Below are 19,527 nucleotides of genomic sequence, written 5' to 3' on the forward strand. Positions count from 1 at the left end.
AAAAATTGGCAGAGCATGTCCCTGACGCAAGTCTCACAGCACAATTAGGCGATGCATTGAGATAAAGCGCAACAGCGACTGCTCACTCATATATATTTTTGGTAACACTTTATTTTAGGGTTCAGCTATTAACTAGTGTTATATTACTAGGATATTGGCTGTTTATTAGTGCTTATAAAGCACATAATAATGCCTTATTCTACATCCCTTAATCCCTACCTAAACTTAAACGCTACAAAACCTACCTTACTAACTATTAAAGCAACACTTGGCAACTTTTGCTCTCGGGGTCCCACTACAGTTGGGAAAAAATAATGTCCTCAACTACTGTCGTAAGCTCTGTAATCCTACAGCAGGGGATGCCATCGCGCGTGCATCTGTTGACATGACAGCCCTGATAGCCCTGAACTAGTGATGCGCGGGTCGTCTCATAACCCGCGGACCCCGTATGTCTATTTAATGGTCGCGGGTGCGCGGCGGGTTGTAAAGATATATCCAGTGGTGCGTTGCGGGCCAAATAACTTCATAAAAGCGTCCCGCGGGTCGGTGCAGCACTAACAGTTCCCCTGAACACTGCAGGAGGAGTTCACATGCAGGTGTTCTTCTGGCGCCGCGTGTGAAACGTCTTCATCAGGTACAGTCAGTGGCTTATGTTTCAGCATCTCATATTTCATGGGTTTTATTTTTTTCAAAATGACAAATAATCGCGATGCTCACGTTTACAAGCCAGCGTCATTATAGTAGTCTATTGGTTAGCGTTTTACAGAATCTATCCGGTTGTTAAGGCTGACGTCACGCGGCAGCGCTTCCGGGTCCAAACGCTCCATCTTATACCACAAGAAAAACTACAAACGGTGCTAATATACACACACAACGTGGTGTAATACTACAAAAAAAGCTATAATCATAACCTTTTTCTCCATGCCAAAATTCCAGATGGCCAGACAGTGATTCATCTTTTATAAATCGTTAAAATTATGTATGTGACGCTGTGAGCACAGAGACTGTTGTGTTTACTGTAAGTATTTAAAATGTTAAACTTTTTTAAACGTTTGATGTTTAATATGAATAAATCGCGCTCATAAACGGGCATCAATGGCATTCTCAAGTGAAACGAGTTGAGGCTTGGACCCGGAAACGGCGTTCCTTACGACTCAACAAGCGGATATGATCCTTCAGTTCAGTGTTTGAGTGGTTGGTAATCACCGTAACAAGCAGGACAGCATCGGTCGGGCACGCCTCCTTCAGCTCACGCCGACGAGCAAACGCTGGTCACATGTTGATCCTCGTCCTGCCTTTAATCCCATCACTTTTTCATTTCCTCTTATTGCTTTCCTCCAACAAAACCTTTTCTTTCTTATTTGTCTGTGCTGCTTCGGACATGACTATATTATCCGACGAACAAAGTTGGGCTCGCACGTCTGAATGTAAGGAAGTGTGTGTGTTGGTGGAAGTGACGTATATGCCGTAAAGCAGTCGAATTTTGTAGTTCTTTTTGTTCTCGGGTTACTACCCGAAACCCGAAGTTTAAAAGTACGATTAAAAACGATACAGACCCCATCAGGCTATGGCAGACGTGTCATTCAACCTATTGTAAGTCGATTTATCATCAGAAGAGTCTTAAAAATATATTATGAAGGTTGAAAAGTTACCTAGTGCTGCTTTAATGAGCAGTAAATTAGGAGTTTGTTGAGGGAAAAGCCGTAGTTAATACAGTGAATGTGTTCCTCATACTAAAGTGTTACCATATATATATATTTTTTTTTTATCATAAAAGAGTTAATAGTCATGTGCCTCAACTAGTAAAGTAATAACATCATAATACTTTTGCAAATCATTATATCCATAGTAGGAAGAAAAAAAATACTATGGAAGTCAATGGCTCACGGTAACTGTTTGGTTACTGACATTCTTCAAAACATCGTCCCTTGTGTTCAGCCGAAGACAGAAATTCTTACAGGTTTGAACAACTTGAGGCTGAGTAAAGGCCCTTTTGCACTGGACGCGATTTTGCCGTGTTTTATTTTTTGCTCAGCTGTTTGTGTAATGAGCGCTTCCACACCGAACGCGAATGTGCTGAGGCGAAAAAACGACATTTTTCCCGTTCCGATGTCGATTTTTTTTTACTCTTGTGGTGACAAAAATGGCTTCCACCAATCACATACAAGGAAACAAAGGTGACGAAATGTCCAGTTGATGTCACGAGTTATTCACTCAACATTAACCTTTGCCAGGTGTGGCGTTTCTCATGAGATTACAGCTGTAGTTCTAGTTAAAGCTGTGCACCTGCAGCTGAGTTTGCCCACAGACAAGCAATAACGTAACCTTTTATAAATTGTTGATTTTTTTTCTTAACATTGTGTCCGCGATTATGGAAAATGTTTACATTGTGACTCGACTGGAAACATCTGCTCAGATCGATTGGTTCCTGAAGTGTATGTTTGTCTCGTCAGATGCGCTGCCGTCTCTGGAGGAGATCCTCAAATTGTCCCACAGACTTTAGAAAGTAAGTGCAGAACCGGCCATGATGAAGTTTTAGCTCCTGTACAAGATTAGCATCCTCCCCTTCAGACTCTCTGCTCTTTAAGACTGGCTGCAGCCAAAACCTTCTTCTCGGTCTTTTAAATAAAATGAAAAGTTATTGTGTGTACAAAAATCAAAATAACGATATAATCCACCAAATTCTTGACGTGAACTCGACGCATGCACAAGAATATGACGCAGCTCCGCCGTTCAAATCATAGCGAATACACGACCCGGAAGAGGAGCGCCGCTATCACGTGAGTTCACGAGACCAACACGGAAGACAATATATTGGCAGATAAAGTCATTATTTTGATTTTTTGTGGCACAAAAACTGTTCTCACCGCTTGGTACAATTATTCTACAGCCGCTGTAGTGAGATGGACTTTGTGTCTTCGTCTTTAGTGCCTTTATGGGTCTTGTGAGTGGAAATGGACTGAATCCCAATGGAGGCCTTTCTGAAGCCTTTCTCAGCTTTCAACAAAAATATCTTCATTTGTGTTCAGAAGATGAACGAAGGTGTTACGGGTGTCCAACGACATGAGGGGGAGTAATTAATGAAATCATTTTCAGTTTTGGGTGAACTAACCCTTTAAATGCTACTGTTCATCTCTGAGCTGCCACTGTAAATCATATATATATACATATATAAATAAAATACACTGGGAATGTGTACAAGGTTTTTTAATCAAAGTTTTAAGTAAGGGTTTTCAAGTTTTTTAAGTAAAATCAAGAAAGTGTATTGCAATAAAAACATTTTCTCCCTAACCTTTTTCTGTTCCTGTCGCCTGAGAACTGAAAAACCGTGATTAAAAACCATTGAACCGTAGACCTGTATTGTTGCATCCCTAATTAACACAATGGTTGAAGCCATGCTATTATTTAAAGGTCCCGTTCTTCGCGATTCCATCTTTCAAACTTTAGTTAGTGTGTAATGTTGCTGTTAGAGCTTAAATAATACCTGTACAATTATAACGCTTAAAGTTCAATGCCAAGCGAGATATTTTATTTAACAGAAGTTCCCTTTCAAAGCCTACAGCGAGGGGCCGGTTTGGACTACAGCCCTGCACTTCCTGCTGTGATGACGTCACTAGAACCGTTTGTTGACTAAAGCTCCGCCCACAAGAACAGGCAAAATAGGGGGCGTGGTCTCGTTGCTCTCCCACGTGGAGAAGAGCGCGCATTCAGCGCTTGCATCTACCCGTTATGGTAAGAGGCGGGACCTTTCCGGGGCAAAGTGCGCTAAGCTGCTGTCCAATCACAACTCGGGAAGCGCTGGCCCAATCAGAACTCGTTACGTGTTTCTGAAGGAGGGACTTCATAGAACAAGGAAATCATCAGGCCGTTTGTAGGACAGAGGAAACAGCGCTGTACAGATAAGCAAATTGTGTGAAAAATACTGTGTTTTTTTACACGCGAAACATGAACTCATGTTATATTGCACACTGTAAACATAATCAAAGCTTCGAAAACACGCGAAGAACGGGACCATTAATATAATGTTAGAATTAGTACAATATGACACATTTAACTAATTACACTTTAATAATTACTTAGTCACGTAGAGTCTTTATGTGTTGCCAATGCAGTAATCATTAATAAATGGTTTAGCTCTTCATGAGCCACACATTATTAGTTAAGCATGAATTAATGCTAATAAGATCAAATAAGTGCCCAATTGCAATCCCCACCAGCGATAATATTGCGTATGGCCGTGAAGTACACTAGTATAATCTGGTGAATAGCCACGAGTAAAACACAAACCTTGTGTGCTGTCTTCAGAGTCCTGGAATAGAAACAAACCATCCATCAGATGCTTGGACATAAACATGAATCTTTTGTTTTCATTGATGTCTTGTGATTGCACACACACACACACACACACACACACACACACACACACACACACATACACACACACACACACACACACACACACACACAAACAAACACACACAGGGTTGTTAATGATATTTTAATCATTACCCTAACCCAACCCCTATCCCTAAACCTACCCATCACACACACACACACACACACACACACACACACACCTAAACCTACTCATCCCAGAAAACGTGCAAAACAATAGATTTAAATACAATTTTGGCCGATTTATACGCCTTTTTTACTAGTGAGGATCAGTCAAATGTCCTCACTAGTCATTTGTCATAATTTTTCACAATATAAGTTTGTGCCCTCACAACTATAGCCAAACAAGGTAGACACACACACACACACACACACACACACACACACACACACACACACACACACACACACACCTCCTGATGACTGCTGTCTCCTGTCTTATGGCGACTGTCTTCCATGAACTGCTGCTCCCTTCCTGTTCCTGTGAACGATCACACACACACACACACACACACACACACACACACACACACACACACACACACACACACACACACACACACACACACGTTAATTGTGTTAATGTTGTATAATGTTTTATACAGCGTGCTTTATATCCTGTATTTATGGCATGCAAGTTGTAAAAAAGCTGCACCTTTAGCAATAATGTCCACCAGCCCAGTGATACAGCAGAAAAGAGTTTATTCTATTGTTTTCATAAAAATAATACATTTAATAACAAAATGTCCTCCTTAAACACTATGCACAACATTGCATTGATTGCATAGCCAGCCCACAGAATGGTCAATGCTTTTTTTCCCCTTGAAACGTTTTTCTAACATTTTTTTTTACGTTACTACTTTCATAATTCCAAATAAACATTATCATAATGTTTGCAAAAAGATGTATATACAAAATAAACGTTTTAAAACATTCAATAGGGGCATTTTGAAAGTTTAGTAACGTTTTCATAACTTAATGCAAACGTTAGCAAAACATGTTTGCTAGCCGGGTGCACAAATAAAAACACGGTACTGAATGATGATGACCATACTATGATATTAGTTATTTAATGCACTTTAAAGACCGAAGCACATCTTCAGAGGAACTATGATCACTCTGAATCATTTGTAAAGGTTTACATAGCGATGTTTTATTCATCTGCCTGCATAAACTTACCAAGCTAACGTGCTAATCATGGCGCATTTACACAGAGACATTCAACCGCACAATAATGGTTTAATAGCACTTAAAGCTGGCGTTATAGTGTTACTTGTATCCATTCGTGTCACATAAGTTGATAAACGGATCCTGTGCATTTAATTATTCAGTGGATTTCGATGAAAACATCAAAACTATGATACAGTACTTAACGTTAGAGATACCTTGGTAAAACAACAAAGACAGCCTTCAAACACTAATCTAATAGATTGTGTGACATGTATACACATGTGTGTTGATGCTAAGGTGAAATATGTTGCGTATGTTTGTACATGTTTGGGTTTGTTTTGCTCACCTCAGTCAGTCCGGCCTGCAGCTGCGCATTGGACGCCGCGCCGATTAACATCCGGGTATTAGTTCGCATTGGCAGACCAGCAGAGGGCACTGTGACAGCCAGCCATTCGTTTTTTTTTTTTTTTTTTTTTTTTTTTAATAAAACTATCAATGCACTGTTTTTATTTAAATCTGCCTATTATTATTATTATTATTATTATTATTATTATTATTATTATTATTATTATTATTATGTTATATTTCATTGAATTGCCTAATTCCTACGTTTTTTTAATTTATATTAATTTGTATTTACATTCTTTATATTATTATATAAAGAACAATAACATATAATGTATCAATAAACAGTATATATAAAAAGATACAAATATATCCATTTAGAATAAATAAATAAATAATTCAGAGGAACAAAAACACTAAAAATACAAACATACATCCATTTAAAAATTAAATAAATGTATTACCCTATTCCTAAGAATGTCTGAACTTTTTACAGCACTGGTCCTCTCACCAAGACAAACCAAGAAATCCTCGTCAGTGTCAAAATGTTTGTGATGATGGCCAATCAAATCAAAGTAGGCGGGTTTTAAATTCCCAGAGCGCGAATTCCAGCGTGACGCTTCAGTTAACGGTCGTGACTCGTCGTGACGTGAAAAATGTAAGTGGCTGAAAACTAAGCATTTACTATTGATTAGCTGTTTTACAATAAATGTTACATAATTAAGGAATGCAAACTAATGAGTGTTTGTCTCATTTTGCCAATTTGATTTGAAAATATGTCATTTATATTTGTGTAATAACTACGACGTGACACAAAGCTATTTTCATCGTATTAGGCACAATGGTAGGTTAATAGCCTAATGCATTTTGATTAATTTGCACAGTGCATGGTTCCCACTCGTCCTGAAAAGAAAAGGAAAATTGTTGACAAAGTGTCCAAACCTAGGGAAAAAAAACATGTAAACTTAGAGAATATGTAGAAGAAGAAAAATGTAAGTTGTTGTTTTTTGACCGACAGCCAATGAGAGAGTGAGATACAGGGCAGTGGGAGGTTCCAGGGAGAAGTTATAAACAGAATAACAGTATTTTAATAGATATATTTAAAATTCTATCAAACAGAAACAAAGCCCAAACATTGCACATCCAGCCGCAGCAGCAGCACATTACAAAATTATTTATTTACCTCAAACTCTCTTTGCAGAACAAAACATGTCCCCACCACTTTTTTTAAAACATCTTGCTTCACGGATGAGCCTAACTAATACAAACAAAACATCTCTGGTTAACTAGAAGAGTATCATTTTGTTCGTTTGTTAAATAAGAGGCGATCTGGCGCTCGTAGCCGCTGTTATCAGTGCTGCAGATTTCTCTCGCGGCTCCTGCAGTCTCCACACAGACGAGCGCTTTAATCGAACGCTTAACGCCGCTGCAGAGACTTTCTATTTGTTCCGGTCAGATCGCGAAACAAAATGCACAAAAACTGTCCCTGCTCTTGATGTACTGATGATATTCGGTTTTGTTGAGAGAAAAAATAGGCTACGAGGGCAGATTAGAAACAAGAATTTCTAACAAGTTTACCCAGGGATTATAAGCAAAGTGTGCAAATCTATATGCATTTATTCACGTGAAAAATCTTGGCACAACGCTGTGTTTAGATGCAATTATTAAACGAGATCTATATCAATAAATGAACTATTTAATTGATTTCCGGACATCTTAATACTAATTTTTCTGCAATTGTTATTGTACATATTTTACATCTGATATAACATTGTATCAGCAATGCAACCCCCCTTAACACGCCATATTGTGCATATCATATGCACGTGAAAAACTGCCTACCATATGCACGCCAAAGCTCATTTTGACGAATGAGCGCCCCTCATAGCCTACGACAATCACGATTGTGTCAAAGCAGCTTCACAGTGTCAAACAGGATAATATTGCAACAAAATTAGATTTACTAACTCCCTCTGTCTCTCCAACAATTTACTCTGCCATAAACTTTTTTTTCTTTTTTTCCACAAATCAGCACAGACAATTTGGAGCAAATTTGTGCAGTTTCGCGGTCTCGCGCGAGAACTCCAGTGTAACGCATGTGTGATCTTGCGTTGTTTACTTGTCACATTGCACGTGTGTTTATTTGGGAAACATAGTTTGCGCACCAGAGAGAGTGATTGAGAGTGATCGGTGATTGTTCCTCTTTCACAGTCATGCGGTGTGAACCTCTCTGTCACCGATCCATCGGTCAGTGTGAACACAGCAGTGACTGAATGATACCGCAGATAGTCATGCAGTGTGAAAAGAGCAGTGACCCGACCAGTTTGAAGTTTTTGTTCCCGGTGCATGTTGGTCTCCGGCAGGGCTACCCTTTTGTCACCGGTTCAGTTCATAGTTTTTATGGACAGAATTTCTAGACGCAGCCAAGGGTCGGAGAGTGTCAGGTTTAGGAACCACGCGATTTCGTCACTGCTCTTTGCGGATGATGTTGTCGTGTTGGCAACCTCAGATCAGGACCTTTAGCATGCACTGGGACGGTTTGCAGCCGAGTGTGGAGCGGCTGGGATGAGAATCAGCACCTCCAAGTCCGAGGCCATGGTTCTAAGTTGGAAAAGGGTAGCTTGCTCACTTCAGGTTGGTGGAGAGTTCTTGCCTCAAGTGGAGGAGTTTAAGTATCTTACAGGACTTGTTCACGAGTGAGGGAAGGATGGAACGGGAGATTGACAGACGGATCGGTGCAGCATCTGCAGTAATGCGGGCGATGTACCGGTCTGTCGTGGTGAAGAAGCTTGATTTACAGGTCAATCTACGTTCCTACTCTCACCTATGGTCATGAGCTGTGGGTCATGACCGAAAGGACAAGATCCCGGATACAGGCGGCTGAAATGAGCTTTCTCCGCAGGGTGGCTGGGCGCTCCCTTAGAGATAGGATGAGAAGCTCGGTCACTCGGGAGGAGCTCAGAGTAGAGCCGTTGCCCCTCCACATCGAGAGGAGCCAGCTGAGGTGGCTCGGGCATCTATTTCGGATGCCTCCAGGACGCCTTCCAAGGGAGGTGTTCCGGGCACGTCCCACCGGGAGGAGGCACCGGGGAAGACCCAGAGGGATTATGTCTCCTGGCTGGCTTGGGAACACCCGGAGGAGCTGGAGGAAGTGGCCAGAGAGAAGGAAGTCTGGGCGTCTCTGCTTAGACTGTTGCCCCCGCGACCCGGCCCCGGATAAGCGGAAGATGATGGATGGACGTTATGAATTATATATATAGATTAATCCTTATTAAAGGTACTGAAGTTATTTAGTCAAGAGCAGAGCATATTTAGTGAGCAATTACTTTTGTTCTTTACATTGTAATTATAAGTGGTTACTTTAAAAGATCTTCCGCTGTCGCACATGATATGGATGTGAGATGCTGAAGTCGCAGTTACAAAACTTACAAAACGCATGACTGTCCCCTACCTGCTCTTCTTCAGAAAATTAAACTTGGTGCCCCATTGATCACGGTATTGACACGAGGGTTTTTTTTTTTTTTTTGGCAGGAGTGCTTTCCGTCTCTATCGTTACGTCCAACATCCGTCTCTATTTTGTTTTTGTTTTTTCCCTGTGTTATCACTCGTCATCTGACCTTACACACTAACCTCGCGACAACGGTCACCTACAGTTTCTGTAGGCTACTGCAGATGGCAGTTATCACAAGGCTAGTTACAGAGCTCAGATTGGAAATGTTTTTTTTTTACTCCGGTATTATTATTTTTTTAATAACGCAGGTTAAAATACGGGATATTTACAGGAAAATACTAATACAGGAGGACGGCGGGAAAGAAGGGTAAAATACGAGACTTTGAAGATACTTCACAGGTATGTGAAGGGTATGAACTGTGTTGTAAATTCCCAGCCCGTTCTGAACAAAATGGAAAGCCCATCCAGCTGAATCCTGAGGCGAAACCGCTCGAACCAGCAATAATCAGTGAGGACTTACCGGAATACTTTCCTGATTCTGGAGGAGAAGAGAACCCAGACGTCATTGGTGTTGAAGAGGAGAATGTTTCACAGGAGGACAGTGTTTCTGAGGATGATGATCGAGATTCTGTGAGTGAACCTGAAGTGCCCTACATGAAAACACCACCTTATGGAATCTAACTCAATATAATTTCATTAGCCAACATTATAGTTCACTGGATATTTTTTATCAACACTCTGTATCTCCGGGTGTTCTGCAGTTACGTAATTATCATTGCAAACCATCTAGATATTAAACAAAACATTTTATCCTGACAAATAAAGCATCACTAAATTAATTAAATTACTTCAGCTGAAAAGCTGAAATTCCTCTAGAAAACACAGGATCCTCCTAAGATTTAACTGGCAAAACTTTTTTTTGTTTCACGTCGGCGAGTCCCTGGCCCACCTGTGACAAAACAAACACGGGCTGGAGTTTACACGCCACTACACAGAGTATGAACCTGACACCAGAACAACTGCGTCCATACAGAAAAAGTTGTCTGTCAGTCAGCCAGATGGGTTATGCACAGTCGACACCATTATCTTTTCACCGAAGCCGACAGTGGCGCATTGCAGCCGGAATTGGCCCAACTGTGCATGCTATCTGTTATAACGTGCGTTAGTAAAAAAGAAAGACAATGTTTAATAACATATTTTAACTCAGTGTTTGAAATTGCAGTGAATGATCACATGAGGCAGACAATGCATTTGTTATAGTATTCTATACAGTGATGAAGTCTATGTCAGTTAGCACTGCATTATTATAATTTATGGAAATACCAGAGCAGGCTTAAAGAACTCAAATAAACCACATATTGTCACAGGCAGTCGGGGGTTTCTAGCTTCATATTAGAGATTCCCTGAACATGTCATCATATTACTTCTGAGGCATGTGAGACACTTCCAATCAAGGATGAAGGAAACGAGTGTTTAGTGTCCAACATTTTAACCTTAGCCCATCTTCCCGGTTTTTAATTTTTTTTAAAATGTCCTATTAAATTGATCCTAAAGCCAAACATATGCCGTTGCTACAACAGACAAGAATGAAAAAGACATGCCCTAGAATGAAAAAGTCACTCAGCATCTTGAAGGGCCGATTCCAACCATATTCCTGCAAGCAGCACGTAGTGATTTTATCCACTTCTTGACTGTCAACCCTATTTCTGATTAAATTGAAAGTTTCTTACCAAGACAACATTCCAATGATATCCCATGTTGTCTAGATCGAACGCAAGATGCTAGTATTGGAAACTTGCACACAACAGTTTGTCAAATGACAACGGTTAATATTTCCTGCCAGTGTTGTCATAAAATACAACAGTAAATACGCATGTCGATCCCTTTTGAGGCATATGTGAAATTTCCATTCGAGGGCACCCTCTGGCCTCAAGGATGAAGGAAACAAGTGTTTAGTGTCCAACATTTTAAACTTCAATCAGTCGACTGACCTAATGAGCAGCACATTCCCAGGTTCATATGGTGACAACTTGCTCCACCACAGTGAATAAATCTATCACTGAGGTGGAATGCAAATTTATGGACATCCACATGAGAAAAAATTACCATCTGAAGGGCTTAAGGCTGTGGCTGAAGTCAGTTGTAGTGGTTTCTTGCCTTCAGTGATTCTGCTCATCATAAGGTGTTCATCGTTAATGCTCACTTAATTCTCATTAAAGGTGCCCTAGAATGAACAATTGAATTAACTTTGCCATAGTGAAATAATAAGAGTTCAGTACATGGACATCACATACAGTGAGTCTCAAACACCATCCTCCTTCATATGTAAATCTTGTGCATGAAAAACACCATGGAGAAATAAGTGATTCTCAACATAAGACCAAGCGTGACGCAAGCGTTGGGGATCATTTATATGCACACCCCCAACATTTGCATCTGTCCAAACATGTTCATTGTCAGGCGGAAATGATGGGGACTGCAGATAAACATGTTTCACGCCAGGATAGTGAGAACGGCAGCTCATGGTCATGTTCCAGGCTGTGCAGGCGACGTGAGGACTTTTCTACCCTTCCCACAGATAAAAAATGTCAACAGTCATGGTGGATTTTTATAATCGGATACCACAATGTAACAAGTTCGATATAGTAAGTAAGGAAGAGGACACAGGGGTCGGCTGGACTGTTGATGCGTATCTTTTATTTTCTCTTTCTCAATGTAAATAACACACTTCTTCGTGTGTTCTCAGTCAAACTCATAAGCAACAATAACTTCCGGTTCGCGGCACTTCCGGCTTCCGGATAAACTCAGTCTCTGGGTTCTCGCACCAACAGTCCGACTCTCTCTCTCCCTGGTCTCCGGTTCCGCTGGTGTTTTATCCCGTCTCCGCGCTCATTACTGGAACAAGAGACAGGTGTTATTGATCTGCGTCCAACCCACTCACTTACCGCTCGTCCCGCGGCCCTCTCTCCCGCTGCAGACCTCGCTGAACCACGCCCCCCTTGCCACATACCCCCACCGCCCGACTCAGGCCGGGGAGCCGTCCGGCCTGCAGGCCCCCCCCCCCCCCATTTCTGGAGAGGAAATCGGCCACAGCCATCTGAGCACCCGGCCTGTGGACCACCTTGAACTTAAACGGCTGAAGAGCCAGATACCAACGGGTGATCCGCGCGTTGGTATCCTTCATGCGGTGGAGCCATTGGAGAGGAGCGTGGTCCGAACAGAGAGTGAACTCCCGCCCCAGGAGGTAATAGCGGAGAGTGAGAACGGCCCATCTGATGGCCAAACACTCCTTTTCTATGGTGCTGTACTTAGCTTCCCTCTTGGAGAGCTTACGGCTAATGTACAGCACCGGCCGCTCTCCCCCCTCCACCTCCTGGGCCAGGACTGCGCCCAGCCCCCTGTCCGACGCGTCAGTCTGCAACAAGAAAGGGAGAGAAAAGTCAGGGGAGTGTAAGAGCGGCCCGCCACATAGAGCAGCCTTTACTTGGGTAAAAGCCTGTTGACACGGCTCCGTCCACTGGACCGTATCTGGTAGCCCCTTTCTAGTAAGATCAGTCAAAGGGCTGGTGAGGTCCGAATAATTTGGTATAAACCGTCTATAATATCCCGCCAGCCCCAAGAACTGTCTTACCTCCTTTTTGGTCTTGGGCCTCGGACAGGTTGCAATTGCGGCAGTCTTATCAATTTGGGGACGCACCTGCCCATGACCCAAGTGGAAGCCCAGATACCTTACTTCCACCCGCCCAATCGCACACTTCTTCGGATTGGCCGTGAGCCCCGCCCTCCTCAGCGACCTCAGGACCGCCCTCACATGCTGCATATGCCGCTGCCAATCGTGACTATAAATCACTATGTCATCCAGGTACGCAGCAGCATATGCAGCATGGGGACGCAAAATCCTATCCATGAGTCGCTGGAAGGTTGCGGGCGCCCCGAACAAGCCGAAAGGAAGCGTGACAAATTGGTGTAATCCAAACGGCGTGGTGAAAGCTGTTTTTTCTTTGGACAATGGAGACAAGGGGATCTGCCAATAGCCCTTTGTTAAGTCCAGTGTCGAATAAAATCGAGCCGTACCTAACCGATCAAGCAACTCGTCAACCCGCGGCATTGGATACGCGTCGAACTTCGACACAGCGTTCACCTTGCGGTAGTCCACACAGAACCTGACCGAGCCGTCTGTTTTGGGGACCAAAACTATCGGGCTCGCCCAGTCACTGTTGGACTCCTCGATTACTCCCATGTCGAGCATTGCGCCTAATTCGTCCTGAACTACTTTTTTCTTGTGCTCAGGCAAGCGATACGGCCGGCTGCGAACTACCACGCCCGGCTCGGTCTCGATATGGTGCTGAATCAAGTCGGTACGTCCCGGTAGGGGCGAGAACACGTCAGCGAATTCCGCCTGCAATTTCGATAAGTCAGCGAGTTGTAACGGTGAGAGGTGATCTCCCCCAGGGGCCAACGCGACTGATTGTGCTTTAATGCTCGCCTCTGGCCCGAGATCATCCTCTCCCCCGATCACCGTTGCCAACAACACCGATTCCACCTCATTCCATTTTTTTAGCAGATTGAGGTGGTATATTTGACGTGCCCCGTTCCTATCGGATCGTATCACTTCATAATCGAGCTCTCCTATCTGCCGTGCGACCTCAAACGGCCCCTGCCACTTTGACATTAATTTTGAGCTCGACGTTGGGAGTAGAACGAGCACTTTCTCTCCCGGTGTGAATTTGCGTAGTTTAGTACCCCTGTTATATGACCGGCTCTGGCGGTCCTGGGCTTGCAACAAATTCTCCCTAGATAGCCGCCCCAATGTGTGGAGTTTTGTTCGCAAGTCCATGACGTACTGAATTTCGTTTTTGGCCAACGAAGGCCCCTCCTCCCAAGTTTCTCGTAGGACGTCCAGCACCCCCCGTGGCTGTCGACCGTAGAGAAGCTCGAAGGGGGAAAACCCCGTGGAGGCTTGCGGGACCTCGCGCACAGCAAATAAGAGGGGTTCTAACCACCGATCCCAATTTTTGGCGTCTTCCTGTACGAATTTACGGATCATGGATTTAAGAGTGCGATTAAATCGTTCGACCAAGCCGTCTGTTTGTGGGTGATAGACGCTGGTTCGAATGGATTTAATGCCCAATAATCCGTACAATTCGCTTAACGTGCGTGACATAAACGCCGTGCCTTGATCAGTGAGGATTTCTTTCGGAATCCCCACCCGGGAGATTAACCGAAACAGTGCGTCCGCAACACTCTTCGCCGAGATGTTGCGGAGAGCCACTGCTTCCGGATATCGTGTTGCGTAGTCCACGATAACTAGCGCAAAACGATGTCCGCGTGCGGATCGCTCTAATGGCCCGATGAGGTCCATCGCAATTCTCTCGAAGGGGACCTGCATTAATGGTAGGGGGCGCAATGGCGCTTTTGGGGCGGCCAGTGGGTTCACCAACTGACATTCAGGACAAGACGCGCACCACCTGCGCACATTGTCATGAATGCCTGGCCAAAAAAATCGGGTCATTAAACGATTCAGCGTGGCCGCCTGTCCCAGGTGGCCCGCCATCGGGTTAGAGTGAGCCGCCTGGAAAAGCATTTCCCGGCGGCTCTTTGGTACTAACAACTGGGTTGTATCTAGCTTTGTCTGAGTGTCTTGGGTCACTCGATACAACCGATCCTTAATTATGGCAAAATAAGGATACGTGACGGGCAATGCGGGTTGGAGGGACTGACCGTCGATAGTGCGGACCTGTTGGAAAGCATGTTTTAGAGTCTCATCTTGGGACTGCTCCAGCGGGAAGTCATCGCGGTCCGAGAGAATCAGTCTCTCAACCCCGCTCGGTTCCCCTGAAGCTGTTCCCAAGGGTCCCGTATCAGTCTCGCCAACCTGCACTCGCACCGCCCCGTTCCTAGCCTTTTTTCCCCAAGCGGCATCCGCGCATAACGACCCCAATAACGCCGAAAAGGCGGGCCAATTCGTCCCCAGAATTAGCGGATGCCGGAGGTGGGGACTAACCGCCACCTCAACATTATGCTTTTTCCCCCTAAACTGTATCGTGACTGGGACAACCGGATATTCCACCACATCCCCGTGCACACACCGCACCTTAACCATGCGGCTTGTATCCAATGCCCCAGGCTGCATCAGGCTTTGATGGATCGAGGTTTGGTTACATCCTGAATCCACCAAGGCCTGATATGTACCCCCTTGATACTTACAGGAATTTGGTACTCTCCTGCTTGATCGGGGGTGGTCCGCTGGACGTCCGGGATCCGGATCATTGTCCCGATGTCCATCCTCGGACATCGGTCCACAAAATGATCCGGATCACCGCACCGCCAGCAGGCCAGCCCAGGCTTACCCGCCACCCCTGCGGCGGGGAGTGGGTTGGAGGATGAGCGCGGAAAGGGGGCGGAACCAGAGCCATTGTCACCACCAGCCCCCAGTGGCCCCGCCCCCCTGGGCGGGACCTGCGAACTCCCAGACGGTCCAAGGCCCATCCCACCCCGGCCTCCGGGGGGGACGCGAGGAGGGCCTGGAGGGCGGGACCTGGAGAGAGGGACAGGTCGAGAGAGAAAGAGAGAGGGGGGAGAGAGAGAGGGAGAAGTTAGTGGGGGTTCGCCGACCCCCGGGCACGCCACCAGGTGGTCCTCCGCCAGGTGGATGGCCGTCTCCAGCGACGTGGGCCGGTGGCACTGGACCCACTCGGCGGTCTTCCTGGGGAGCCGAGTGATGAACTGCTCCAGCACCACCAGATCGACAACATGGTCCACGTCGCTGCCGCCGGCCAGCAGCCATCTGCGGCACTCGTCCCGGAGCTGTTGGGCCAATGCGAAGGGTCGACCGGACTCGCCCCACTCCAGGGAGCGGAAACGCTGGCGGTGTTGTTCTGGGGTCCGGCCGACCCGCTGAAGTATGGCCCGCTTCAGGTCGTCGTAGTCCAGGAGGTTCGCGACCGGTAGATGTTGCGCGGCCGCCTGGGCTTCGCCGGATAGAAGGGGGATGAGGTGCACCGGCCACTGTGCCCGGGGCCACCCGCAGGCCTCCGCGGCTTTTTGGAACAGATCCACGAAGGCCTCGGGGTCGTCTTCCGGCCCCATCTTCTGTAGGGGCACGTGCACCGGTGCGCTGGCCCGCCCAGCGGCCTCGGCGCGAACCTCCCGGTCCATCCAGCTCCGGAACCGCTCGCGGTCCTCTTGCTGGCCTTGGACGATCGCCTCGAAGCGGCGCTCCTGCTCGGTCCGAAGGTCCAGCAATGCCTGATGGTGTTCCTGGTGGAGGACCGCGAGGGAGTTGATGATATCCGCAAATGGCGAGGCGGAGGGCGTTGTCATGGCGGCGGCGCTGTCCTGCTTCCTTCCCGGGTTTCGGCACCAGTGTAACAAGTTCGATATAGTAAGTAAGGAAGAGGACACAGGGGTCGGCTGGACTGTTGATGCGTATCTTTTATTTTCTCTTTCTCAATGTAAATAACACACTTCTTCGTGTGTTCTCAGTCAAACTCATAAGCAACAATAACTTCCGGTTCGCGGCACTTCCGGCTTCCGGGTAAACTCAGTCTCTGGGTTCTCGCACCAACAGTCCGACTCTCTCTCTCCCTGGTCTCCGGTTCCGCTGGTGTTTTATCCCGTCTCCGCGCTCATTACTGGAACAAGAGACAGGTGTTATTGATCTGCGTCCAACCCACTCACTTACCGCTCGTCCCGCGGCCCTCTCTCCCGCTGCAGACCTCGCTGAACCACGCCCCCCTTGCCACACACAACAATTTAATTCAAAAACGTTTGTGTGTTCCGCCCATTTCAAACAAGCTTCGCTCAGCGTCTTAAACTGAAGAAAGTGGCAATTACAACTATATTCCTGCAAGCAGTAAGTAGCGATTTTATCCACTTATTGACTAGCTTTTTAAACAATTTCTGATTAAATTGAAAGTTTCTTAGAGAGACAGCATTGTCTAGATAACGCAAGATGCTAGTACAGTAACAACAGGAAACAGCAAGTACCACTGATCACTTTCCCACCGCGACCGCGTTCATCTTCATAAAATCAGTTCAGTGAGAGAACAGACACTACAATAAAAAACTGAACGTGTGTGTTCAATATGTGATTTAACCGCTGAGGGAGTTTCACAGCCCAAAATGCTGCAGGAGTGAGATATATTGACAGTCAAGGATGAGCTTGTTATGAGAGCTGAGGTAAACGCGTCTGCGGCATAGATTCACAGCGCATGTTCAGTCTGGCGCATGTTCAGTTCATGCCTTTAAAAGATTAACTTTCATAGGAATTAAAGGACAACTCCAGCGAATTTTTAAGTTTATCTTGATCGTTATATCTTTGTGAGTACAGTCTATATATATATATATATAAAAAAAAAACGAACCGGATTGGTGCTTGCAACACGGAGTTATTACAGTTAATGCCTAGAGCCCCCCCTCAGCTAAAACGGCAGCTTTGGGGGCATAAACGTAAAGTGTGTCTTTGTTTCTCTTAACAGACACAAAATGGAATTAAAATGTCTGTTCAACACGAACAGGGCCCTTACATGACAACGAGATGCATTTAGCCACTTAGCCATTGTTTAAATTCACCTGTTTTAGACGGCTAGCTGTGTCTCGCGCTGAAGTCCCGCGGGAACGCTGTTGTAGCTGGAAAAATAGTCTAGTGGGGGAGAGCGTCTTTTGTATGAAGAGGCTCTGCTCATCGGCTCGACAGTTCTCACTATTGAACGTTTCCGAGAGAAACGGATTTATGTTTTGATTCTGTACTGCTGATCCGAGGGGGACCGCTGCCCGTTCAGTCACTCGCTTATACTCAGTATCAGCTGCTCGTGAGTTCATCAGATCTCTCAGCAAAAAAGACTCAGTTCAGTGGAGTTACAATATATAATTCAAGACATTAGTTTATTTCTATTCGGAGGGACTGTCACTCATGTCAGAAAGTGAGTAACTAAAGTAACTTGTGTGGTCAGCGCTGATTTGAGACTCTAACCGTTTGGAACGATTAAGTCCGATTTGGTGAACTAGTTTGACCGGTTCACTAAAAAGAACCGGTTAAAAATAACGATTCATTCATGACCGGACATCACTAGAGCGATGATCCGATCGGGCTCGCGAGTGAAGAAGAAATTGTTTGAGTTTGTGCCTTTCCGAATTGTATAAATTTGCAGCGAACACTTGACTAACTTAAACAGACACAACACAGCTGAGCCGGTTGAAGAATAATGTCATTCCTTGGTTAAAGACGGGTGCAGCCACTGTGGAGGTAATGTAAACTTTATTTATACTTCCATTTGGGCACACACGGCTTGAGGAAAGATGTACAGTAACCTAATAAAATAATTGTGCTTTACAAACACATGACGCTCTTCCCTACTGGACTGCCTTTTTTCTGGCTACCGCTTCGTTCCCACTGGACTTCAGCGCGAGACACAGCTAGCCGTCTAAAACAGCGAGGCAACGAGACGGTGAGAGAGGGAGCGCGGCCTACAAACTCCTTGTGAGACTTGAACTCCTTGCTGGCTTCTGCTGATGAAACTGCAAACTATTCTTAAAGGACAACTTCGGTGAGAAATGAACCTAGGGGTAATTATCAGATGGTTACAGAGTAGATCGTTCTCTGGGATGCGTTTTCATGAAAATCGAATGTAAAGAATTTGATCTTTAAAAACAGATTAGCTTATAACGCTAGTCTATGGGGCACAGAGTAGACACAGGGTGGTAAAAATTAAACCGCTAGTTAATACCACTAACAAGGCTCAAAATAGCCTCACACTAACACGGCCGCATAATGAGGGTCCCTACATGCAAACCGAAGCATTGAGAACTTTGTAAGAGTACAAACAGTTTAATAAGAAGATACTTTATAAAGACAGCGCATTATGCGTTCACGGACAGGCGCCATCTTGGAAAACAGTCTTGACGAGTCGATCCACAAGCGCTGTTCTTAGTGAGCTGGTCGATAGGAATTAAGTTTGTTAAATGTAATAACATGGACATTTTTATTTTGATTTATTTATTTTCTCTGTTGCGTTCAGTGTTTTCTTCCGGAAACAAGGGACCATATGAGATTCCAAGTCACAGTTCATCACTTAGCAGAGCTCTCGTCGCTCGATGAGTCGAGACTGTTTTCCAAGATGGTGCCTGTCCGTGAACACGTAATGCGCTGTCTTTATAAAGTATCT

General features: G+C 45.0%; 1 protein-coding gene across 3 annotated transcripts in view; it reads right to left on the reverse strand.

Moving 5' to 3' along the window:
- Positions 1-5,980, reverse strand: part of tnrc6bb.1 (trinucleotide repeat containing adaptor 6Bb.1) — a 37,253-nt gene extending 31,273 nt beyond the window's left edge. For 2 of the 3 annotated variants that reach the window (XM_067454835.1, XM_067454827.1), the window contains exons 1-3: positions 5,912-5,980; positions 4,809-4,876; positions 4,288-4,309 (exon numbers count right to left, since the gene is read on the reverse strand). In XM_067454835.1, coding sequence (XP_067310936.1) covers positions 4,288-4,309; positions 4,809-4,853 — 67 coding nt within the window. In that variant the 5' untranslated portion in view covers positions 4,854-4,876; positions 5,912-5,980. The remainder of the gene's footprint in view (positions 1-4,287; positions 4,310-4,808; positions 4,877-5,911) is intronic. The other variant, XM_067454817.1, reaches the window with a different exon arrangement.
- Between the last annotated feature and the right edge of the window lie 13,547 nt (positions 5,981-19,527).

The sequence above is a fragment of the Pseudorasbora parva genome, chromosome 2, assembly GCF_024679245.1.
Source record: "Pseudorasbora parva isolate DD20220531a chromosome 2, ASM2467924v1, whole genome shotgun sequence".
In the NCBI taxonomy this organism is placed as follows: domain Eukaryota; kingdom Metazoa; phylum Chordata; class Actinopteri; order Cypriniformes; family Gobionidae; genus Pseudorasbora; species Pseudorasbora parva.